The 25,610-nt window shown below is 39.8% G+C and overlaps 2 protein-coding genes and 1 pseudogene across 4 annotated transcripts in view; 2 read left to right on the forward strand and 1 right to left on the reverse strand.

Annotated features, from left to right (window-relative positions):
* Positions 1 to 10,395, forward strand: part of ITGAD (integrin subunit alpha D) — a 30,091-nt gene extending 19,696 nt beyond the window's left edge. Inside the window, exons 17-31 of one of the 3 annotated variants that reach the window (XM_072596819.1) lie at positions 96 to 253; positions 398 to 552; positions 864 to 995; positions 2,165 to 2,238; positions 3,772 to 3,913; positions 4,038 to 4,154; positions 5,794 to 5,873; positions 6,297 to 6,380; positions 8,162 to 8,240; positions 8,427 to 8,534; positions 8,656 to 8,733; positions 8,975 to 9,088; positions 9,215 to 9,316; positions 9,625 to 9,676; positions 9,896 to 10,395. In XM_072596819.1, coding sequence (XP_072452920.1) covers positions 96 to 253; positions 398 to 552; positions 864 to 995; positions 2,165 to 2,238; positions 3,772 to 3,913; positions 4,038 to 4,154; positions 5,794 to 5,873; positions 6,297 to 6,380; positions 8,162 to 8,240; positions 8,427 to 8,534; positions 8,656 to 8,733; positions 8,975 to 9,088; positions 9,215 to 9,316; positions 9,625 to 9,676; positions 9,896 to 9,966 — 1,546 coding nt within the window. In that variant the 3' untranslated portion in view covers positions 9,967 to 10,395. Of the gene's footprint in view, positions 1 to 95; positions 254 to 397; positions 553 to 863; positions 996 to 2,164; positions 2,239 to 3,771; positions 3,914 to 4,037; positions 4,155 to 5,793; positions 5,874 to 6,296; positions 6,381 to 8,161; positions 8,241 to 8,426; positions 8,535 to 8,655; positions 8,734 to 8,974; positions 9,089 to 9,214; positions 9,317 to 9,565 lie in introns of all 3 variants that reach the window. The other 2 variants (XM_072596817.1, XM_072596818.1) reach the window with 2 other exon arrangements.
* Positions 10,396 to 12,540: 2,145 nt separating this feature from the next.
* On the reverse strand, positions 12,541 to 13,490 carry COX6A2 (cytochrome c oxidase subunit 6A2). Its single transcript, XM_072596823.1, has 3 exons — positions 13,312 to 13,490; positions 12,941 to 13,077; positions 12,541 to 12,684 (listed from the first exon to the last, which is right to left on the reverse strand). Exons 1-3 carry the CDS (start codon positions 13,385 to 13,387, stop codon positions 12,601 to 12,603), a joined length of 297 nt encoding a protein of 98 aa, XP_072452924.1. The 5' UTR covers positions 13,388 to 13,490; the 3' UTR covers positions 12,541 to 12,600.
* Positions 13,491 to 17,586: 4,096 nt separating this feature from the next.
* On the forward strand, positions 17,587 to 18,994 carry LOC140496711 (tubulin alpha chain, testis-specific-like; annotated as a pseudogene).
* The last annotated feature ends 6,616 nt before the right edge of the window (positions 18,995 to 25,610 follow it).

A 25,610-nucleotide genomic window follows, 5' to 3' on the forward strand; every position in this document is an offset into this window, starting at 1 on the left:
CTGCCTCCCAGTCATCAATATATTGCTTCTAAACACCTTGCTTTTCTTCCAGAACCCATGTATTCTGTTCTCAGTTCTTGTTTTATATCCGACAGGACATGCCCAGTGCTGAGAGTTGAAGTGTCTGTAACATTCACACCTCCAGAGTTGGCAAGATCTGTATTTGAGTGTTGGAGATGGGAAGCCACCAACCAGGAAGCAGGGGCTGCTATAATCTGCCTTAATATTTACAAGAGTACTTCAGACCAGCTGGGTGAGTCTTCTCTCAACAGATCTAGCAATCTCAATCTCTCTTGTACTATCACTCTCTTGTACTATCACTCACTAACACAGGAGTCCTTCTCTAGACTGGGGAGTTGCAGGTTCAGTTATCTCTACTTTCTGATTTCACTTCCAGGTGATGTCCAAAGCTCTGTGGCTTATGACCTTGCCCTGGATGCTGGACGCCAGAGTCCTCGTGCCGTATTTGATGAGACAAAGAACTGGACACTAAATCGATTTAAAACTCTGGGACTGGGGAATCACTGTGAGAATGTGAAACTGCTGTTACCAGTGAGTCTAGAGTAGAATGTCTGGATTTTGGAAGGAAACGGAAGTGTTGATTGAGGAAAGCACATTAGAGGACCAAAACACTTGCACTCTGGTTGGATGGTGAAGGTGGTAAAAGATGGAGATTAGGCAAAGGGATAAAAGGTCAGAATACCTGGCACCCAAGGCTTGGAATAGCAGAGATGATGGCCTCATATGCATAAGAATGAAATGGAGACCATTCCTCCATCTGAAAAGAGAGTGAGGGCAAAGGAGAGATCGATAGACTGGGGGGGCCAATGTATCTCAATTCATTGATGTTCATTCTTTCTCAGTATTGTGTGGAGGACTCAGTGACCCCCATCAGTCTGCGCCTCAACTTCTCTCTGATGGGACAACACATCCCCTCATCTGAGAACCTCAGACCCATTCTAGATGTGGGGTCCCAGGACCTCTTTACCTACCATGTGAGTCTTTAATATATGCTATTCTCCCACTCAAGCATCTACAGTGGTTCATTTTTGTCTATCTACTGAATCAACCCCAAATTCCTTTGCCTGTTATTTAAGATCTTCCATAATCTCTTCTCCACCCTACACAGCCACACTATTTCCTGCTATTTTCTAAAGTAGATTCGTATGCCAGTCTCAATGTCCTCAATGTGCCATCATGTGCTTCTCTCCTGGCATGCCCTTCCTACCTTTTCTGGCTGTCTAAATCCTACCCATTCTTCAAAGTCTAGCTATTTCCCCCCAACAACTCTACCCTATATTGATTTCTCCCTCCTCTGAAATCCTGTTGCACAAAAAATAAGTACCAAGCTATTTAACACTAGTTCTCTATTGGTTTCAGTATCGGTCAGTCTTTTCTTCCAGTTACAAAATTTTTGTCATAATTAGGGATAGACCAATGGGGCTTTGTACCAGCCTGCCAATATCCTGAAGTGGATGTTTCTTCATGTCCTTTGGGCTTGCTGGCTCAGACTTCATAGTCTTCACAGACCCTCTGCCATGAAGTTCCATGAAGGTTCTGCCCCTCTGCCATTCCATTGCCATACTTCACACCTTCCCCATCCTTCTCCTCTTCCCAATTCAAATCCTGGGTGAGGGGCTCAGCAAGAAATTGCTTGGTGGAACTCCTCACTACACCAACTTTGGGGACTTTTTACAATCACACACACACACACACACACACACACACACACACTGGTATCTCTCTCTCTCTCTCTGTCTCTCTCTCTCTCTCTGTCTCTCTGTCTCTCTCTGTCTCTCTCTCTCTCTCTCTGTCTCTCTCTCTCTCTCTCTCTCTCTCTCTCAATGCTATTGCATCATGGATACGATAGGTCCCCTCTTCTTCCAACTCCATTGTCTGCCACCTCCACTATCCTAAACTTTCTTCCTAGGATTAAAACTTTCTCCTGAATTTGTCCCAGATACTAGAATTCCTAATGCCAGTTCTGCTTGTTCTACTTTTCCTTTGAATATCCCCCAGTGTAGACCACAGAGTAGGTATTCAATAAATCCTTATTCATTGACATAGCCAGAATTTTTAGGTTCTGGAGGGGCTAATGAAAAAAATTGGAGGTCAAGATTCATATGCTGAATATGAAGAGATTAAGAAAGCATTTTTCTTGTAGTTTCCCTTTGAGAAGAACTGTGGGACAGACCACCTTTGTGAGGATGACCTTAGCATTACCTTCAATTTCTCTGGGTAAGTAAATTATTTTATTTGTCCTCCAGTTCCTTCACTTTAAACTCCATTACTTTTCCAACCCTTTTCCAGTTCTTCTTCCATTTCAATCATGACTGCTACCATTGTTTTTTAACGTATTCTGCTACCAATTCTTGTTAATTTCCTATTTTTGCCTCTAATCTCTAAACTTTGCTTTATAAACCTTGAAATATGAGATAAATACTAGTTCTTATTGTTGTTGTTATTGTAAGATCATCACCTTGTCCCAATATGCGTTGGGTGTACCCAGTTTCCCCTTTATTTTTGTCAATTTTTTTCCTGATTTAACTTTTCCTTTAATTCCATCAGTTTGTCTATTATCAATTTTATTGTATTCTACAATGAAGAAGGCAAGACAATTGGTCGATAAGTCATGAAGGCAGTAATTGTTGCCAAGAACCTTGAAAAGTGCAACTAAATCACTCAGAGGAGGCCTGAAACCGGTCTATATAAAGCACTCTTATCCAAACATCTAGATCAGAGGTTCTAAACTGGCTCTCCCACTGCTGTGGCAACTTTGTCAGGAGGGAGAGCCAAGGCAGCAGAAAGAACTGCATTCTTGGATATGCCTTCTGTATTCTCTTACATTTGCCTGTGCCAAATGTTGCAAGATTCTGGCAATTGGAGTTTGTAGTGCCCTGACATTTTTATTTTAAGGGATTTCTAATTTTGTTTCTCATGCATCTACGGACATCATTTCAGTACATCATTGTTCTAACATTTTGGCCCCTGATTTTTTTATTTTATAGTATGTTTTTCCATTTTATCTGAGTGCTTTTTCCATACTATCATTATTTTTAATGGTCTTAAATTTTCTTACCAGGATTTCAGATAGTTTTGCTTCTTTGGGGCATTTCTATTGTTATTTCTGTGAAGGGTTATGAGGCGGTAGACTCTCTTATGACTGGTTACTTGACCATCTTTCTGGGGCCTTGCCTTACATGCAGAAATCAGATATTCCAGCTCTGAAATCACTTCTCAAGGAACCAACATGCCAGTGCTTCTTGTTCTTTCCACAACCATACTTCAACTCTTATTGGAAAATTCTATGTCAGGCCAAGGCGAGGCAAGAAGCATTTATTAAGCACCTATTGTGTCCCAGGAAAAGAAAGGCAAAAATAGTCTCTTCTCTCAAGGAGAATTCACAATCTGGTGGGGGGAGACAATATACAAACAACTGTGTATAAGCCAGATATATACACATAATAAATTGGAGATAATCTCAGGGGGAATACACTAGTATTGACGGAGATCACAAGGTTCTTACAGAAGATGAAATTTTGGCTAAGACTTAAAGGAAGCCAAGAGGCAAAGATGAGGAGAGAAGGAGTTCTAGACAAGAGGGAAAGCCAATGAAAATGCCTGGAACAGGGAGATAGAGTGCCATGTACAAGAAACAACAAGGAGGCTGTATATTCTCACAACCTTTGTTCCCTTATTTCCATGTTCTTTTTCAGAAATCAGCCTCCAAATTTAATCATGGCCCCTAATTCTAACCTTTTCTCCCTGTAGCCTACAAACCCTGATGGTTGGGAGTGATCTGGAGTTGAATGTGACAGTGACAGTGACAAATCAGGGAGAAGACTCTTACAGGACCATGGTTACCTTCTTACATCCCCCAGGACTGTCCTATCGACGAGTGTCAATGATCCAGGTAAACATCACATTAGTATGATAGTATCTTCCTAATGCCTCTCTCTTCCCCCAAGTTTCCTTGTCTCTCTGCATTATCTTCTTTATGCATTATGTCTCTTTTTTTGTCTCTTACAACCCACCAGGACTGGCATCCTCAGCAATCTGTTCGTCTAGTATGTGAGGTAGCAGTGCCAGAGAAGGAGGCCCTGAAGGGTACTGCCTGCAGCCTCAATCACCCCATCTTCCAGGAAGGAGCTAAGGTTAATACCTCTCTCTCTCTCTCTCTCTCTCTCTCTCTCTCTCTCTCTCTCTCTCTCTCTTCCTCCTCTCTCTACCTCCCTCCCTCACTTTCTTCTTCCCTCTCTCTCCTTTTCCTTCTCTATTCCTTTCTGTCCTTCTTTTCTCCTTCCTCATTTTCTTCTCTTCCCCTTACTTCATGGTCCTCTGTCCTGCTGCTTCTTTCTCATCTCTGTATGTGTATGTGTGTATGTGTGTGTGTGTGACATAGAACCCTACTCTTATAGATTCCAATTTAATAATAAATAATGTTTATTTAATATTTGTTCAATCTACAGAAAATCCACACTTACAAAATTAGGTTAATTAGGGACAATTCTTCATATCACAAAGGAATTCTTCCCACTCCAGTTTCTTTTAAATGGAAAACTCCCCTATTACCTTCAAAATATGACTACAGTAATTAAAATATGATTTTATAATGGGCTTATCCCATAAAGCTATGTGTACCTCTGCAGTGACTATACATATGTGTATACTAGGGAATTCTGTTTTATAGGATGTTACTTGAAGTCAATGAGCTATCAGCTGAAATTGGGAAATGTCCCCATTACACAAAGCTTTACATTATAATTATAATACCAGTTTGGACCCTCAAACCAAAAACAAAGTTCACTTTGGTGGCTTTTCTCAATAATAATCTCTCTAGTTTACTTTGACCTCATCCAGGAGCAACAGGATTCGGCTCAAGACATCAGGTGCAGGATAGGTTTTATTTAATCCCAAACATACACACACACACACACACACAATGCAAAATGAAATTATACCTGAATCCTGAATCCTTCTTTATAGTCATGAACACTTTTTCTCATTTTTTAAAATAATTTCTAGCAATACTTTTTTCCGATGGGTGCCACCTTCCCTTTGGACCTATAGCCCACGTGACTCACAGGATCAACGATGGGCTAGGCTGAATTGTTCTTCAGAACAAATGCCCTGCTTTGCCAGTCCTTATGTTTTAGTTTTGTGGACCTCTCTTCAGATTGAGCATCTCTATTTTCTCTCCTTCAAAGTTACCATCTAGTGCCAGACTTTAAATGCACAAAATTCCCTGTAGAGGCCAAGTGGAAATATGAGCTTCTCTGTAGTTCCACGTACAGCCCTGCATATATGTGTATACACTTCTCCCCTTTCCACCAACTCCCTTGGAAGACCCCTCTGAAGAGTCTGGTGTCTTTTCTCTTAGTAGGACCTCTCTTTTCTCTGACCTTTTTTATTCTCCATCTGATGGGTCCTCGTCTCCTTTTAAAATCCAACTCCAAGGGCATGTGGAACTTTATGAACAGTAACATCAAGTCAGTAACACTCACTGGAATGTTCCATGAGACAAAAGTCAGTGAGTCAATGAGGACCCAAGTCTAGAACAATTCACCTCATTCTGAAAACTGTGGAGGAAAGATGACAGAAAAATGGTTACCTCTGGGAACATACCCACTACATAATGATATAACCAGATTTAATTGTTACTGCATTTCAGTTCAGTGAGTCTGAAATAAGCACTTGCTATGTGCTTAATGTGCTAGGCACCTATGGGGAATTCAAAAGAAGCAGAGGATATGAAGAATTTATCTAGTGATTTCCTGTTCCTTCCTCCCTTAGGTCACTTTTGTAGCAACATTTCATGTCTCTCCCACTGCCACCCTTGGAGACAAGATGTTCATGAAAACGAAAGTGAGCAGGTGAGTCCAAGACACATGGAACTTCCTTCCTCCCAGTTCATTCTTACCTCCAAACCACTCCTTCTCTGAAACCGCTCCCCAGATATTTCCATTCAATTTAACAAGTATTAATTAAGCACATACTAGGTACCATGGCCTGTGCTAGGTGCTAGTGACACAAATGGTGTTGTTTTTTTTTTGAAATAGTCCTTTCCTTCAAGGAATTCACATTCTACTGGGAGTGAAACAACATATATAAAGATAAGTAAATATAAAACGATTTGGAACTGAAGGAATCAGAAAATGATTCTTATGGGAGGTGGCAGTAGAGTGTGAGGCCACAAAATGTGCAGATGAAAAGCAAAAGCATTCCAGGCATAGGGAAATATGTGCAAAGGGGAACATGAGTTAGGCTGGAATGACCTACCTTCTCTTTTCCTCCAGTGAAAATAACACACCAAAGTCCAACAAGACCACCTTCCAGCTGGAGGTACCAGTGAAGTATGCTGTCTACTTAGTAATCAGCAGGTATCAGCTCTGTTGGCTGCTGGCAAGACACGTGCCTTGGCATCGACTCGAACTTTATACTCACACTTTTCTTTTGGCATGAAACCACTGCTCCCTTGTACTTGTGTAAATCTCGAAGTGGATTTACTCATTTAAGGTCAGGAATTTTCTGAACTATCTGATGTGGGATGCTCATACCCCCAAGTAGGATGTGGCCTGAAGCCACACGGAGGAAAGAAAAGAATAGGGTTCCTGTGAAACTAAGAGGCAGCAAGAGATGTTAGTACTATCAGGGAGGTCACCAAAAAAAAGGCAAAGCCTCAGAATAGGGATAGATTATACCAAACAGCTGCAGCTAACTGATTCCGGTAGTGATATTCCAGATAAAAGGAAGTAACAGAGAGAGAGCCAAAAAGACTGTGAAAGGAACTGAGAACCCAGAAAGAGTTGAAAGAAAAACTATTTTTAAAACCAACATACTAGACCAGAGATGAGTCAATATTGTCAAGTGACATAGGCTGGTGCTGCCAATCTGTCTATTTCAGGAAGGCAGGGAACTAAAAAGATTTCTAGTCTGTTTAGCTTTCTGAAATTTGGGCATTGGGGCTTGTTTTTTGAGGGACGATCTATCCGGTTTGGGCTGTAAGGGATATTGGGGTTCTCATGAGTGAGAAGAGGAGAATTGGGAACGACTTGGAGAGAGTATAGTGCTGAGTAAAGAAAAAAACAAAATTGCAGAATTTTTGTAATCCATGTAACTAAGTGGGACACCAAGGTAGTACAGTGGATAAAGCAACATGCCTGGAATCAGGAAGACCTGAGTTCAAATCTGGCCTCAAGACACTTACTAGCTGTATGACTTTGGTCAAGTCATTTTACCCTGTTTGCCTCAGTTTCCTAATCTATAAAATGACTGGAGAAGGAAATGGCAAACCACTCCAGTACCTTTGTCAAGAAAACCCCAAATGGAGTCATGACCGAACAACACCAGCACTTTTTGAGCTTTTCTGTAAGGCTGGTCTAGGTTAATTAAGTATCTGTGAAGGAGCACTGGGCAAGTTCCTCACCACTCTCAAATCCCAATTCCTCAGCTACACACTGAAGAGGTGGGTTTAAATAATCTCCAAAATCTCTTCCAGTCCTGATAATCTAGGATTCTAGGCATCATACTGAACACTGATTCACATCTACATATTTCTATGAATACACCAGTAAAAGGATTGTTTTTCACACCAATAGCTCCCCCTTCCGTTGCACTACTTATAATCTATGTCCATATTGCATACTTGTTCCCAAATCACATTAAGTACTCAGACCTACCCACTGTCCCTAAATATCCAAAGCCTACATTTACCCATTCCTATGAGAGTCAGCGTGGCATAATGGATGATAAAAGCTGAACTTCAAATCTATCAGGAAATCCTGAGTTAGAGACCTCCCTTGGACACAACTAGCTATGGGCAAATGATTTAACCTTTGCTAGCCTCAATTTTCTCCTTTGTAAAATGAGGATAATGATTCCTTTAGTACCTATTTCACAGGATCATTGGGAGACTTAGATGAGGCAATGTAGCAAAATGCTTTGGAAACCTTAGAGGGCCACGTCAATGGCCATTATTATTTGTGGTGGGACTCTTGCTTCACATTGGCATGAACACATTTTGCATGTTTCCATTTTCAGAACCAACAATTTAGTACCCACAGGACTGTGTGTTAATCCAATGTGTAGAAACACTGTCAGGGGAACAATTGAGGGCTTCCTCAAGACCTGCTTTTCACCAATAGTTCCTCTCTCTCTCCAGCAAAGAAGAATCCACTAAGTACTTAAATTTCACTACTTCTGAGGAGAAGAAAAGCCAAGAGGTCAAGCACAGATACCAAGTGAGAGAATGGGGAATATAGCTTCCAGCTTCTGAATGAGGAATGAAAAAAGCCAGTGGCCAGTGGGGAAGGATTGGGAAAGAGTAACCAAGTGACTCTGGGCAGGACTGAGATGGAAAAAGGATTTGGGATGAAGGAATGAGAATCTACTGTTGGTCATATTGAGTTTATTTCTTCTTTTGGCAGGTGAACAACCTGAGTAAGCAGAATCTGCCCAGCAGCATTAACTTCTGGGTCCCTGTGGAGCTAAATAGGATGACTGTGTGGAATGTGACCACAGTCAGTTCCTCCCAGGTGCCTTAATATTAATTCCAGCGGTTCTTTCCTCCCATCCCAAAGTAACCAGGTATCTTTGCCCTACCAACCAAGTGTCCACTATACTCTATCACCAGTGGTTCTCTCTCTCTCTCTCTAGAACATTCCATGCATCTCAGAGAGGACCCCCCCCAGTCATTCTGACTTCCAAACCCAGATTCAGACAAGCCCTGTGCTGGTAAGAATTAATCCTAGGATCTGCCCCCAAAACTAGCTGCCCACAGTGGAGGTTGAGGAGGGAGGAATAAGGAAAGATAAAGAAAAAATTGGATTTCTCAATTTCAGAGTCAGAATCATATCACTGTGACAGTGCGTAGTAATATAATATTGACCTGCAAACACTCACTACACTTCAAATCAGACAAATCTGTATTTTGTTATCTACCTCAAACAAGCCTTGCTTGTTTCCTTCCTTCCAGGACTGTTCCATTGCAGTCTGTCTCAAAATTAGATGTGATATCTCCTCTTTTGGTGTCCAAGAAGAACTTGACTTCACTCTCAAAGGCAACCTCAGCTTTGGCTGGGTCAGTCAAGTAAGTAGGGATTGGACATGAAAATTTTATCCAAGGCTAGTTGTTCTTCCTACCTCAGAGCCCAGGCACATTTCCTGTGTGTTGTGGCTGCCCCCAGAACCAGTAATTCCAACCTCTCTTTGGCAGACTCTGCAGAAGAAGCTGCTAGTCAGAAGCTCAGCTGAAATAATTTTTAATAAATTGGTATATTCCCAATTTCAAGGACAGGAGGCCTTTTTGAAATCCCAGGTATGTGTGAGTCAGGCAGTGGTGAACTCTGCTCTTGGTGTAAGATTCAATCGTGCTATCATGGTAGGTGTAACTGTCCAACCTGCCAGCTGATAGTAGGAGTGGGGCCTGGAGAAGTTCCCTACTTGGAAGATGTTAGGGATGGTGGGAAGGGAAAAGTTAGAAGTATGGTGCTCAAGGTCTGAGGTGGCAATGAGGTTTGTTGGCAAGATGTCTGATCTCTCTTGATGGGTTCTTCCATGAAATTAGACAGAAACAATCCTGGAGCAATATGAAATTCACAACCCCATCCCTCTTATTGCTGGCAGCACAGCGGGGGGACTTCTGTTGCTGGTGCTCATAACAGCTGGGCTCTTCAAGGTAAGACTACCCACTGCATCCCATGCTATTTACCTTTTCTGACAAGGATTCCTGTTCCCCCTTTTCCATCTATCCCTTCTTTTCAACTTCTTTTTCCTTCACCTCTTCTCTTCACCTGTTAGCACTTTTTCTCCACTTCCCAACATTTCTGCAGTAAACCATTTTCTTTCTTTTTCCCATGATGTCCTGATTACTGACTTTCTCTTTATGTCCCCTCAGCTTGGCTTCTTCAAACGTCACTACAAAGAAATGATAGAGAAGAACACCCAGAGTACCCACTTCAGCAATGAGGTTTCCAACTCCTTGAAAGATGATTTGCCTATCCCAGAGTAACTGCTTCTCTGGTCAATCAGTCTTCCTATATGTATATAACTGTTTTCTCATTTGGATAGACTCAGAAAGGATGTCAAACATGCAGGGTAATTTTGTTTTCCTGTCATGTGCTTTTGCTTTCCCCAATGAGTAATAGAAATTTTGCATTTCCGTATATGTCTATCCATTTTTTTTACAAAGGAAGGAACACATGTGTGAAATTTCTTGCATGCAAATAGCTGCCAACTTCCATGTTTGCTCATGCCACATTACTACCTGCTGTATTAAATGAAAGTATGAATGTATGCTTTCCACTGTGAGTTTTCTTTTCATGTGTCAAGTATCTTATAGTAGGAGTGTACAACTTTCCTTGTGCAAATAAAACTGTTTCTCTGTGTGACTGGAAATGCATAAGAAACTCTAATTTATTAAAAAGTCTCTTTCATACAGACTATACTGCTATTATATCATTAAGACTGGAAATGACAGTGAAGAAGAGTTAGTATCACTTGCTTTGCCACTGCACCCTAAGTACCATGGGAACTTTCCATCTGACCTGCATCTGAAACCTTCCATGTAGTTTACCTCCTCCATTAGAATGTGGGGTGATTTAACAGCATGAAATGTCTTACTTTTCTACTTGTATCCCCAATGCTTATAACAGAACATATTAAATGTTTAACAAATGCTTTATTCATTCATTTAAGAGAGAATAGAATGTTGGGGAGTTAAATCTTAATGCATTCTGGAAGGAATTCACTGTCGTGGACAGAGGGAGATTTTGTGAGACAGAGAGAAAGGACCAAAAAAACTTCTTTCCTGAGGAACTAAGTTAATTGTCAAAGATAAAACATCCATAGAAACAATTTTGAGATGGATGGTTTAATTCTTATCATGTATAGAAGATAGACTGTAGAGAAAATGCCCTGAAGAGAATTCTTGAGAGATTTTGACTGCCATTCTGAGGGAGCTCGATGATGAAATTATGGTTCCAGTAAAGTGTGTTGTGAAGAAGTTAGTAGTTACAATTGAAGGTTAAGATTACTCTTTCCGGGATTTTTCTCACAGCTTAGATATTGTTGAAATATTTAAGTATGTCTTTGTACTGTTTGTTACAATGTTAAGTTGTATCACCAATTACATTGGTGCTTATTTAGGCCTATGAGACTAGACAGAGGGGTGGGCAACCACATGTGGCCTTCTAGGTCCTTGGGTGAGGCATTTTGACTAAGTCCAAGATTTACAGAACAAATCTTTTTATTAAGGGGATTCAGTCAAAGGGCTGAACCTGAGGACCTCGAGGGCCACATGTGGCCTCAGAGCCTCAGGTTCCCCACCCCTGAGAGGGATTGATCCTGAGAAAAAAGAGCAAAAATTTATGAGGCAAAAATCTATCTCTAGTTGGTTTATAAATTGGGGGCCCACAGCAATTTAATTACTAAGATTGCATTTCTATGAAAGTATGAGGCAATAGCAAAACATATCCCTCAGTTCCCTTAGAACTCAGGATGAGAATTAATAAGAAAATGAACCAAGAAGCAGGCAGAGAGAAGAGAAGTTGGTGTAATTATCAACCATAGGACCCTCCCACCTTACTAACCATGGAAATGAGAGGGTTTTCTCTTCCTACTAGAGAAAATAGGCATTTAGTGTTTTTTCCTATTTTTGTGTTGGAGAGCAGATGAGGTAAAGACAAATAATTCTGCTTTTAAGAGAAGAGGGGGGATAGCAGACCCCCTAGTTAGGGGCAATGCAACCCATTAGAACAGTCTGAGGTGGTCGCAGACAATGGTCTGGGAGAACAGACCACTTATCTGTGGCCTTGGACAAGCAAAAACCTCTCAGCATCCCTGGTCAACTCTCAGAAACTATAAATTACAGTGTATTTGCATCTGTGGAGGGAATTTCCATACCGAGTTTCCTACACCAGATGAGCAGTGTGAGAGTGCAAAAGTCCTGGCTCTGCCCTCACAGGACTTGTCCCCACCCTCAAGGAGATCTGGCATCAGATTTCACCTCTCCTCCTGCCTGTTGTAACCCCGAGCAATTCATTAACCTTTCCTGGGCTGTTTATGCTTAACTGAAAAATGAGGGTCTCTTCCAGATCCCATAAATCACAGGACCAGGACCCCCAAAGCCATACAAACTTTAACACTGTCTACTTGCACTCACAGCATGGAGGAAATGTTTTCTAAACTGTTTCTCTAGAGCCGAACGACTTCATTTTAAAATCGTTTGGAGAGGGTGGGCGACCTGACCCCGATCTAAGGCAGGCCAGTCCGTACCCCGACATACTAAGTACAGTAGAGTGAAAGTCAGTGCTGTGAGTAATGGGGTGAGGGGTGCCTCCGAAAGCGGGGTGGGGGCCCTTTAGGGTACGCATTCCAAAGCTCCGCCTCACTTCTTGAACTTGGGTCACTGTAGTAGCTCGCCCCCCTCGGCCCCTCCCCAGCTTCACCTCCTTCTCCACAGCTTCCCCCCGCCCCCGCCCGCCCCTCACCTCCACACTGAACAGGCGCGCTGAAAATTTTTAAAAACCATGCACTTGTCGGTTCTCCCTTGGGGCCATGGTGGGCCAGTCTTTATTAACCTTCTAGGGCGCCCCGGACTGATCAGGGGTGTTCATAGCCCGTGGGAAGAGCGTTCACGTGGGGATTGTGGAACAAGGTGTGGTTACCGTCACCCCAAGAATAAGGCTGTGGAGAAAGAGTCAAAGAAACAGAATTTGGAACTCAATTTAAAAGAATCTTAAAAATAAATTAACAGATGACTGGGTTTTTTCAAGCCCTGTGGCTCTGTCCTTGGTGCTCGCTAGCCTCTTCCAGGTCCCAGGGGTCCTGTCCTGCCTCCTACTGCAGCTTTCGCCCCCCACCGACCGCCCGGCCTCGGGGTCTCCACGTGTCCCTCCCCCATCCCTCATCTCCGCCCCCCACCCAGGGGCTCCTGCGCTACCTTGGTGCGGATGCGGAGGTGATGATAGGGAATGAACTTGGGCCGTTCGCGGTGACCTGAGTGGAGCCAGGAGTTGAGAGTGCAAACAGCCACGGCTGGGAGAGCGAGCCCGAAGGTCAGCAAACGCCAGGTTTTCGCTAATCAGACAGGGCAAGAGCAGAAAAGAAGGGGAGCAGAGCAGAAGTGAGGGACAGACGGCTACGAAAAGGAGCATTTCATTTAAATATAAACGGGAAACACAACAGAGAGTTCACTTGGGAGGAGTGACGACTGGGGTGCCTGGGTACCGCGAGTGGAATGGAGGTTGGGAGGTCGGACAGGGAAAGGGAGAGTAAAAAGCACGATGCCAACGTGTGCCCCTCACGACTCACCCCCTGCTCCTCCATGCTCTTGCTTGGCCGCCGTAGCCAGTCCCCTGCTCAAAGGCCCCAAACGTAGAGCCATCATTTTGGCTAGTGAGAGAAACTGAGGAACAGACAGTGCACTGCCCTCTGAGTCTCCTTCACGGAGTCCCACATTCCCCCTCTCCCTGGGCCAGTCACCTGTTAGGTCTCAGACATGGCGTAGCTATTTTTAGAGAAGTATCTATATTTAGGGAATTGTGCTTGCTCTTCTGGGAAAGTACAGGGAGCCAAAATGTTCCTTCTGTGCCCCCATCACAATTATGATGTAGCACTTACTTTGGCATGAGGACATTTCAGCTGAATACAACACTTTCCTTCTTAATTTTACAATGCTAAAACAGTTTAGCAAATATTCCCTGTTCCTCTTTTGCGGGAAGGATAATTTGTTTCTTATCCTGTTTGTTTCCATTTAAGGGGTGTGAAGGTTTCACAAAGGGGCGAAGTAAACACGAGGAACTGATACCACCAAAGAATGCAGGAGATGTAGAAAAAATTGGAATTTCATATAATTCAAAGGGGAAGTATGACAAACGAATAAGTGAACCAGACTGGTTGGTTTAGGACAAATACTTAAGAGTTCACAGAATCCGAGTGGAAGGGGATTTTAAAGACCATCCAGTCCAACTATCCACTTAATGAAAGAATCACTTATACAAACATCACAAGTGCTAATCCAGTCTCTGCTTGAATACCTCCAGTTATAGGAGAAAATCTCATTACCATACAAGTCAATCCACTCTTTTTTTTTTTTACATATAGGATCTTTTCCTCTTTCATTAGTCTCTTTGGGGTATAAACCTAGTGTCAAAGCACTATTTAGTAACTTTTTTGTATATAATTCCAATTTGCTTTCCAATGGTTGGGCCCATTCATAATTCCACCACCAGTGCATCAGCCAGTACCTGTTTTCCCACAGCTTCCCCAACATTTGTCATTTTCACTTTCTATTTGCCAACCTGAAGGTTGTGAGGAAGAATCTCCAAATTGGCTCTAATATACATTTCTCTAATTAGTAGTGATTTAGAGTATTATTTTTATATCAATTGAGATAGTCTGACTTTTCTTACCTTGAGAAAATTTTTACCAATTGGAGAAATGATTATTTTTCTTATAGGGTATGAACTTTTCTTATAAATTTGGATCTTGGTCATTGGACCTTTGTCAGAGAAACTTACTACAAAGATCTTTTCCCCAGTTAGTTGTTTCACTTTAAATTTTAGTTTTATTGAATTTGCTTATGCAAAAACTTTTAAATTTTATGTAATCAAAATTACCTATTTTATTTTCTGTGATCCTCTCTATCCTTTAATTGGTCATAAACTTTCCCTCTGTCCATAGATGTGACTGGTAATTTTTTTCCTTGTTTCTCTAATTTGTCCATGATATGATCTTTTATATATAGTTCACATATCCCCTTGAAGCTTATCTTGGCTTAAGATGTGAGGTGTTGTTGTAAATCTATTTTTCCGATACCACTGTCCAATTTTTTACCAGTAATTTTTATAGACTAGTGAGTCCTTCCAGTAGCTGGGGTCTTTGGGTTTATCAGATAAAAGTAGGCTTTGCTTCTATATGTTGTATACTTAATCTGTTCCATTGTTCAATCTTTATTTTTCAACCATTACCAAATTGTTTTGAGAATGACTGCTTTGCAGCATAGTTTGAGATCTGGTACTTCTAAGTCTCCTTCATTCTTACCTTTTTTTCATTATTTCCATTGAGGTTATTGCCCCTTTTGCCATTCTATGAATTTGTTATTAGTTTGTTTATAACAAAATACTTTAGTATTTTCAAAACTGTATAGGGCAGTTACTGAGGTCTGGGGAAGGAAGGAGTTCCAGATTAAAAGAGATGTGATCTGTAATTTGAGATATTTTCAGAAGATATGGAATCACTTCTGATCAGAAGCTGCAGATTTATTATTATTAAAATGTCAAGAGCTAATATTTTATTCACATATTACAGAAATAGAGCTGCTCCAGATTCTTCCCCACCCTTATCAAACCCACTGTTCATATTCCTTTCTACATTTCTGGACTGTATAAATGAAAAGACTATTACTGTCCTCTGTATAAAAAGATGACACTATTTGATTATAGTTATTAGAACATGCAATTTTAAAAGTGTTTCTACAGAGTCTGTTTTCATATATTGTTGCTCAATTACACTTATAACCAATGTAAGTCAGCTGGGCAGGGCTTTTGTTTATAGAGCTGGAACTGAGTTTGAAGCTATCCTGTAGCATTAATCCCAACATCATGGCCTTGTTTTCACAATCCTGTAACCAAGGGAGGTAACTAACCTAGACTGTACACAAGGTGGCACTAAAGTGTTGAATTATTCATTTTGGAGTATTTTCTATTTACAGAAACTGATGCTGATTATTGACAGTATTCAGGGTTCCAATTAAGAGGCAGACATGAAAAAGGATGGAGAATATTAGGTCTCCCAAATACTCAATGACCTAAAGGACACAAGACAGAAAAGTGATCAAGAAATTCCAAAGGAAACATTAATAAGCTCTTTCATTCAGCCCAAGACTGAACAAAAAGACTGAAAAGTCACAATGCTGAAAGATAGGTGCCAAACAGGAAAACCAGGAAGAGCTCAGTTGAACAACCTAATGGTCTGTCAATGCCTTGCCCCAGGAAGCACCAGAAAGAAACAGAAAACCACAGTAGCACCCTGGCCTGAGAGAGCCAACCTCAGAACTGACTGAGAATACAGAAGTATGAGCTCTCTTGAGCCCAGACCAAACAGGGAAGTGAAAACCAGCAGCAGAACCTCAAGAAACTGAAGTTAAGACCAAATAGCACTAAACCACCCCAACCAAGAATGCAGAAGTGGATGCTATGGCATTGGCACAATGCTCTAAATAAGAATTCAGGCTGGAGATATGAATAAACATAAGAAGATACTGAACACTATGAAGAAATGGTGTGAGTTGAGTCACCTAAATAAAAAATCCAAAAAAGAGTAACTCTATAAGAAGTCTAAGCAAACGGGGGGGGGGGGGGGGGGGAGGATGGCTTGGCCACGAGAGTGTCCCCAATAAAGCAAGAGATAAATATTTTTTAAAAAACTAGAGAAAAACCTGAAAGAAGAACAAATAGATTAGAAGATAGGAAACCTTACCCACATAGTGGACTCCCTAAAAATTAAGAATGACCAAAAAAACTCAATAACTCTACGAGTTAATAAGATATTAAAACAAACTCAAAAGAATGAAAAAAAAAGAAAAGAAAATGACCTTATATTCTACTCTCTAATACAACTGATATGGAAAATAGGTCAAAGAGAGAAAGTTAAGAATTATTGGATTCCTTGAAAACCATATCCAGTACAAGTCTGGAAACCCTATTTTGAGAAATCATAAAACTGCCCAGATTTATAAGAACCAAAGGGCAAAGTAAAAATGAAGAAAAAAAACTTACTGGCTCCCTTAAAAAAAAAAAAGACAAACCAGGACACCCAGGAGTGAAGATTCCCATTACTTAGCCAAAACCCAAAGCTTTTAGGTCAAAGGAAAAATATTGCAAGCAGCCAGAAAGTCAAGTATTAAAGCATCCCAGGAAAGATCACATACGACTTGTCAGCAACCAACTATACATTCTTTAAGGTACAGAAACTCTTGGAATACAATATTTTAGAAGTCAAAAGATAAAGATTTACAATCAATAAGAATTTGCCCTACAAAAATGACTATAATTGTTGCAGGTGAGGATGAGATCAGGAAGAAATTGGAGAGAGAACACATCTTTAATGGTATAGAGGACTTACAAATATTCTTGATAAAAAGATCAGAACTGAGTAGAAACTTTGAAATATAAACATAAGAGTAAAAAGTAAATACATTTGAACACTTAGAAGGAATTATATGGTAATTAAGTGTTTGCATTCTAATTTTAGGAGAAGAGACAAATCACCCTTCAAAATCCTAATGTCTTCAAGGGTCAGAGAGGGAACTAACTAAAACAAACAGAAGAACTGAGAGGGTAGTTTTATTCTGAGCTGAGGGAACAAAACTGATGATTTAAATGAATGAATACTTACAAAAATAGAAGACTCTCAAATTATAGCAAAATGTAAAATAACCAGTTTAGCAAACATCCAGAAAGAAGCAGTTCAAATACCAAGGAACTTGATATTTGAAACTCTTTAAAAATTTTCAATTTTCCTTCGTTGACCAAGACCTGTCAGCAGTCAACAGCACTCTCCCATCTTCACCTGTCAGAGCCACCTATGCATGAGTGTATCTCCTCCATCCTTGTCAGCTAGGCTGGAGTGCAGATGAGCAATGCCTGCTGGGAATTGTATTGCTTAGAGCACAGTATCCAACCAGATATACCATGTCCAGTGACAGGACCTTGGGGGCTGGCGATGACTCCTTCAGTACCTTCTTCAGTGAGATTGGAGCTGGCAAGTATGACCCCCGAGCGGTCTTTGTAGACTTGGAGCTTGCAGTAATAGATGAGGTTTAGATTAGCATCTATAAACAGCTATTCCATCCTGAACAGCTGATCTCTGGCAAGGAGGATGCTGAGAATATCTATGCCTGGGGCCATTACACTATTGGGAAGGAAATAATTGATCTTATATTGGAGCACATGTAAAAATTGTCAGATCAATGCACAGGGCTACAGGGATTCCTGATACAGCTTTGGGGGCAGTACAGGTCAGGTTTCACCTCTCTGCTGATGGAGAGACTCTCTGTTGACTATGGCAAGAAGTCCAAGCTGGAGTTTGCCATCTACCCAGCCCCACAGGTATCCATAGCTATAGTGGAGCCCTATAACTCCATCCCAGCCACTCACACCACACTGGAGCACTCAGACTGTGCCTTCATGGTGGACAATGAAGTAATCTATGACATCTGTCACCGGAACCTGGACATTGAGCACCCAACATACACCAACCTCAACTGGCTCGTTGGCCAGATCATTTCCTCTCTGTGCTTTGCTGGTGCCCTCAATGTAGACCTCATGGAGTTCCAGATCAACCTGGTACCTTATCCTCAAACCCACTTCCCTCTCGTTACCTACTCACCCATCGTCTCTCCTGAAAAGGCCTATCATGAATAGCTCTCTGTAGCAGAGATCTCCAATGCCTGCTTTGACCCCTCCAACCAGATGGCAAAATGTGACCCATGTCATGGCAAGTACATGGCCTGTTGCATGCTGTACCAAGGTGATGTGACACCCAAAGATGTCAATGCCACCATTGCCACAATCAAGACCAAGAGAGGCATTCAGTTTGTAGACTAGTTTCCCACTGACTTTAAGGTTGGTATCAATTACCAGCCCCCAACTATGGTACCCCGTGGAGCCCTGGCTAAAGTACAGAGGGCCTTATGCATGCTGAGTAACACAACAGCCATTGCAGAAGCATGGGCCCATCTAGATCACAAGTTTGACCTTATGTATGCCAAGTGGGCATTTGTGCACTGGTATGTGGGCAAAGGCATGGAGGAAGGAGGCTTGGGAAGATTTGGCTGCTCTGGAGAAGGATTATGAAGAAGCAGGCACAGACTCTATAGAGGGCAAAGATGAAAGTGAGGAATTCTAGAAGGCATCCAGCAAATAAGCTATCTGCCCCATCCAGCTTTTTTTTATCTTTCTCTTTTCCTACTACCCCAAAATAAAATCTTTCTTACTTGCAATCAAAAAACAAAAATTCCATGGAAAACAAGTCAAAGAGATAATGTAAGAATCATTGCACTCCCTGAAAGCCATGATTAAAAAAAAGTCTGAACACTATCATTCAAGCAATCACAAATGAGTCATAAAACAATTTCAAATGAAAACCACCCATATCCCATAGAGCCACAGGGAAAAATATAGAAAGAATCTTCCAATCACCTTCTGAAAGGAACCCCAAAAGGAAAGTCCAAGGAATGTCACAGACAAAATGTAAAGCTCCAGTATCAAAAAATACTCTAAGCATCCAGAAAGATACAGTTCAAGCCAGGAACCATAGCCGGGAGTGCATCAAACTTGGAAACTTATACAATAAATGGGAGAAGATCTTGGCATAAAATATTCCACAAAGTAAAAGGGAGAGCCTCATAACCAAGATCAACTTACCTTACAAAACCGAGTTGAGTCCTAGAGGGAAAAAACAGGCCTTATAGAATGAGGACTGTCAAACATCTCTGATTAAAAGTTCTAAGCTGAATGGGAGCTTGGAAATACAAACATTAAGAATCCAGAGAAGCCAAGAAAGGTAAATCTATTTGCACAATTGGAAGAGGCTGTATGATGATGTAATATTAGCTTTCTAATACAGAAGAAGAACCTTAATGCCTTCAAAAGATATGGAGGGAGTTAAATAAGAAAAAAATAGTAGTCCTAAGGGTGGATTTGTTCTGTCCTGAGGTCCTGAAGAAAGGAAATAGAAGGGAAAGTAAGAGGAATATATTAATGTAGAAAGGAGGAAGAAGGGTGTGTGAGGGGGTGGGGGACCTTGCTTTTTATCACAATTCTGTTACTTAAGAAGAATAGACAAACTCTGTTGAGGTTTTCCCCTTGGTCAGAAATCCAATCATAATCTTTTAGCATTCCATCTCTCCCTGTGCCTTACTATTGCAATCCTATTCTTCATCTTCACCACAACTACCTCTCAGTACTCTCCCAGGCCATCACCCATGCTCACACTTGCCAATCCTAGTGCCTTGGTGACCTACCCTCTATTCTTAAATCTCTAGCTGATTATGCCTTGCCAAACCTCAACCATAAAGTATTCCTACAATTCTCTTTTACTCCTATGCATGTGCTATGTCAAGAAGTAGGCTGGAAAAGTGAACAATGAAAAAAGAACTTGATTACAAAATGCTACTATAGTGACCAGTGAAGGTCAAGACACAAATAGAGAAGATAATGACTTGAAAACATCTACAAACAAAGCCTCAAAGAAAAATGCAGATTGGACATACACCCAAGAAGAATTCCTAGAAGAGTTAACTAAAAACTATTTTTAAAAAACAAACAAAAAACTTTTTTTAAATCAAATTAGAGTAGTGGAAGATAAATTGGGATGAGAAATTAGAGTTATGTAATAAAGTTATGAAAGAGGATTAACAGTTTGGTAAAAGAAGTACAAAAAATGCTGAAGAAACTCTTTAAAAATCAGAATTGGCCAAATGGCAAAGAGGTTCAAAACCTCACTGAAGAAAATAACTCCTTAAAAATTAGAATTGGTCAAATGGGAGCTAATGACTCCATGAGACATCAAAAAACAATAAAACAACATTAAAAGACTGGGAAAAAATATGAACTATCTCATAGGAAAAAAAATAACCTAGAAAATAAATCAAGGAGAGGTCATTTAAGAATCATTGTACTAGGGAAAGTTTATTTGTCAGATTTATGGAGAATGGAGAAATTTATGACCAAACGAGAGATGCAGAACATTATGAAATGCAAAATGGATAATTTTGATTACATTAAATTGAAAAGTTTTTGCACAAACAAAGCCAATGCAACCAAGATTAGAAGGGAAGCAGAAAACTGGGAAATAAAGGCCCCATTTCTAAAAGATATAGAGAAATGAGTCAAATTTACAAGAATACAAGCCATTCCCCAATTGATAAATGGTCAAAGGATATGAATAGGCAGTTTTCAGAGGAAGAAATTAAAACTATCTATAGTCATATGAAAAAATGCTCTAAACCACTATTGATTAGAGGTGCAAATCAAAACAACTCTGAGGTACCACATCACACCTATCAGATTGGCTAAGGTGACAAAACAGGAAGATGATAAATGTTGGAGATGTGGCAGTTGGAACACTAATGCATTGTTGGTGGAACTGTGAGCTGATCCAACCATTCTGGAGAGCAATTTGAAACTATACCCAAAGGGCTATAAAAATGTGCAAACCCTTTGACCTAACAATATCCCTTCTAGGGCTGTATCCCAAAGAGATCATAAAAATGGAAAAAAAGGACCCACGTGTACAAAATTATTTATAGCAGCTCTTTTTGCAGTGGCCGAGAACTGGAAATCGAGGGAATGCCCATCAATTGGGGAATGGCTGAACAAGTTGTGGATATATGAATGTAATGGAATACTGTTGTGCTATAAGAAATGATGAATAGGTGGACTTCAGAAAAACCTGGAAAAACTTATATCAACTGATGCTGAGTGAAATGAGCAGGACCAGGAGAACATTATATATAGTAAGAGTCTCAGTGTGCAAGGACTGTTTCTGATAGACTTAGCCCTTCACAGCAATGCAAGGACCTAAAACATTCCCAAAGGATTCTTGCTGCAAAATGCCATCCACATCCAGAGAAAGAACTATGGAATCAGAACACAGAATAAAGCAGTCTATTTTCTCTTTTGTTTATTTTGGTTTGGTTTGGTTTTTCCCATGGTTTCTCCCCTTCATTTTAATTCTTCTATGCAACATGACTAATATGAAAATATATTTAACAAAAATGTATGTGTAGAACCCATATAAGATTGCATGCCATTTCTGGGAAGGAGGGGGAAGGGAGAAGAAGAAAATTTAAAACTTATGGAAGTGATTATTGAAAACTGAAAACAAATTAATTAAATTTTTAAAAAGAATACAAAAATCATTTTTAAAAGCTGCATAAGCAATAATCTAGAAGAATTGGACTTGATAGATTACTGTTCGATAAAGTCAAAAACAAGAAAAAAAGAATCATTGTACTACTAGATATCATATTCCAAGAAATTTTATAATTTCCTTTATAGGAAAACTGTCTAGATATCTTAGAACTAGAGGGCAGAGTAGAAATTGATAGAATCCACCACTGATCTCCTAAAAGAAATCCCAAAATAAAAACTCCCAAGAATTTTACAGCCAAAATCCATAACTCCTAAGTCAAGGTAAAAATACTGAAAGTGGTCAGAAAGAATTCAAATACCATGTAGCCACAGTCAGGATTACACAAGATTTAGAAGCTACCATTCTAAAGAAGGGAAGGGCTTGGAATAGAGAAAGCATTGTTTTCAGTGGGGATAAACTAGAAGTCTTTTCAATAAGATCAGTGATGAAGCAAGGATGTATATTATTACCATTGTTATTCATTATTGTGAAAGAAATACTAGTTATAGTGATAAGACCATAAAAAGTAATTGAAGGAATAAGCACAGGTGATGAGGAAACAAAGCTATCGCTTTTTAGCAGATGACATGATGATATACTTAGAGAACCCTAAAGAGTTAGCTAAAAAACTAGAAAAAACAATCATCATCCTGTCTATATGTTACCAACAAAACCTAGCAAGAAGAAATAAAAAGAGAAATTCTATTTAAAATTATAAAGTATAAAACACTTGGAAGTCTAACTGTCAAGACAAATCTAGGATCTATATGAACACATTACACGATTACAAAGGAATCAATACAAATAAAAACACATCTAAATGATTGGAGAAATACTTCATTACTTATGGGCAGGCCAAAGCAATATAATAAAAATGACAATACTATCTAAATAAATTTACTTATTCAGTGTTGTACTAATCAAACTACCAAGGAATTACTTTACAAAGCTAGAAAAAAATAATAACAAAATTCATCTGGAAGAATAAAAGGTCAAGATTATCAAGGGAATCAATGAAAAAATTTGAAGGGAAGAGGCTAGTATCAGATCTCAAACTATACTACAAAGCTATAGTCATCAAAATAATTTGGTACTAGATAAGAAATAGAGTGAAGCAGCTAGATGGAACAGTGGATAGAGTGCCAGGTCTAGAGTCAGGAAGACTCATCTTCCCGAATTCAAATCTGACCTCAGACGCTTAGCTGTATGATCCTGGGCAAGTCACTTAACTCTGTGGACCTCAGTTCCCTCCTCTGTAAAATGAGCTGGAGAAGGAAACTGCAAACCGCTCCAGTGTCTTTGCCAAGAAAACCCCCAAAAGGGGTCACAAAGAGCCAAACATGACTGAAACAACTAGACAACAACAACCACCAGCAAGCAATAGAGTGGCTGATCAATGGAACCGATCAGGTACACAATATATAGAAGAAAACGAGCACAGTAATCTAGTATTTGATAAACCCAAAGGTCTCAGGTATTGGCACAAAAACTCACTATTGGACAAAAACTGCTAGAAAACCAGAAGACAGACTGGCAGAAACTAGACATATGCCACTGTCTATTTTACACTATATATCAAGATAAGTTCAAAATGGGTACATGATTTAGACATAAAGGGGAATATCAGTAAATTAGTGGAGCACAGATGAAATTACCCATCAGATCTATGGATAGAGGAAGAGTTCATGATCAAACTAAGAGACAGAGAGGTTCATGGGAGGTAAAATTAATAATTGTAATTACATAAAATTATAAATATTTTGTACAAAGAAAACTAATGCAACTAAAAATAGAAGAAAAGAGGGAAACTGGGGTTGGGGGGACAGGGCAGGGAATTGCAGCAGGTTTTTCTGATAAAGGTCTCATTTCTCAGATGTATATAGGGAGCTAAGCCAAATTCATAAGAATAAGAGCCATTCTCCAACTGATGAATGGTCAAAGGATACGAACAGGCAATTTTCAGAAGAAGAATCAAGGCTATCATCAATCATATGAAAAAATACTCACTAATAATTAGAGAAATGCAAATTAAAGGGACTTTGAGATACCGTCCCTTACCCTTCAGATTGGCTAAGATGACAGAAAAGGAAAATGACAAATGCTAGAAGGGGTGTGGGGAAATAGGTAGAGCTACGAATTAGTCCAACCATTCTGGAAAACAATTTAGAACTATATCTAAAGGCTATAAAACTGTCCATACACCAATAATAGCACTACTAGGTCTATGTCCCAAAGAAATCAAAGGAAATGGACCCATACATACAAAAATATTTCTAGCAGCTTTTTTTTGTGAGGGCAAAAGAATTGGAAATTGAGGGTGGGCCATTAATTGGGGAATGACTGAACAAATTTTGATATATGATTATGATGGAATATTATTGTGCAATAAGAAATGACAAAGGAGATGGTTTTAGAAAAACCTGGGAATACTTATATGAACTGATACAAAGTGAAGTGAGCAGAACCAGAACAATTTAAACAGTAATAACAATATTGTAAAGATAATCAACTGTGAAAAATTTAGTAACTAATCAATACAATGATTCACCACCATTCCAAAAGACTCATGAATGAAAGATACTATGCACCTCTAGACAGAGAATTGAAGAACTCAGAGTGCAGAATGAAGCATATTTTTTCTTTCTCTCTTCCTTCCTTTCTTTCTTTCTTTCTTCCTTCCTTCCTTTCTTTCTTTGGAACATGACTACTGCAGAAATGCTTTGTATGACTTCATATGTATAATTAATATTGCATTTCTTGCCTTCTCATTGTGGGAAGGGATAGAGTTAAGGTAGAAAGAGAATTTGAAACTGAAAATAAAATAAACTTCAATATTAAAAAACACAATATTTTATTTTGCTGATTTTTTTAAAAAGTCGAAGGAGAAATTAATCAGAATGACTCCTCAGAACATAACCATTGTTACAAATAACCTCCAAACACCATCTCTCTAATTCACTTTAAATGGTAAGGTTTAAGAAGAGGAGACTAGGGAAATAAAGGGAGCCCTGAAGAATGACCAATGGCACAATCTTCATAAAGTAGTGGATGTTGAGAAGAGACAAGGTAGTCGTAACATTTTGTTGCAGATAGTTTCACTTGCAGAACATCCCAAAAGTCCCCATGTTCTTGCTTTATTGGAGTTTTTGCCATAAAAGATTGGAGACCTAGCTGAACCACTTGCTGCACTGTGGACAATGACAGGGTTTCTTTACAGTACAGTTCTTACATTTTGGGTGCCATGGACTCCATTGGCAATCTGGCAAAGCCTATGGACTTTACCCTCAGAATAATGTTTTAAATGCATAAATGTGTATTTTTACATAATATTGCAAATGAAACCAATTAGATGAATTAACTTAATTCATTTAATTAAAATGAAACAGGCATCAAAAAAATTGTTTTAGGTTCAGGCTCCCAGTTAAGAACCTTTACTCTTGAAATATTCCTCACGCTCAGGGTAGGCAAAAGGCCACAGTTGGCCAGAGGTACATGCTTTCTGAAAACTCATTCATACTCCAAACAAGGGTAAGGTTTGTCAGATGGATCTTCTGGTACTAGACCAGGAAGAAGCTCTGAATAACACAGCAGATGTAGGGTTTCTCATTCATGCAAGAATGCTGGTGCCAAAACAGATTGCTAGTAGATAGGAATTCCTTCTGCACACAAGATAGGTGAAGAGGGTAACTATC

The sequence above is a fragment of the Notamacropus eugenii genome, chromosome 3, assembly GCF_028372415.1.
Source record: "Notamacropus eugenii isolate mMacEug1 chromosome 3, mMacEug1.pri_v2, whole genome shotgun sequence".
NCBI lineage: Eukaryota > Metazoa > Chordata > Mammalia > Diprotodontia > Macropodidae > Notamacropus > Notamacropus eugenii.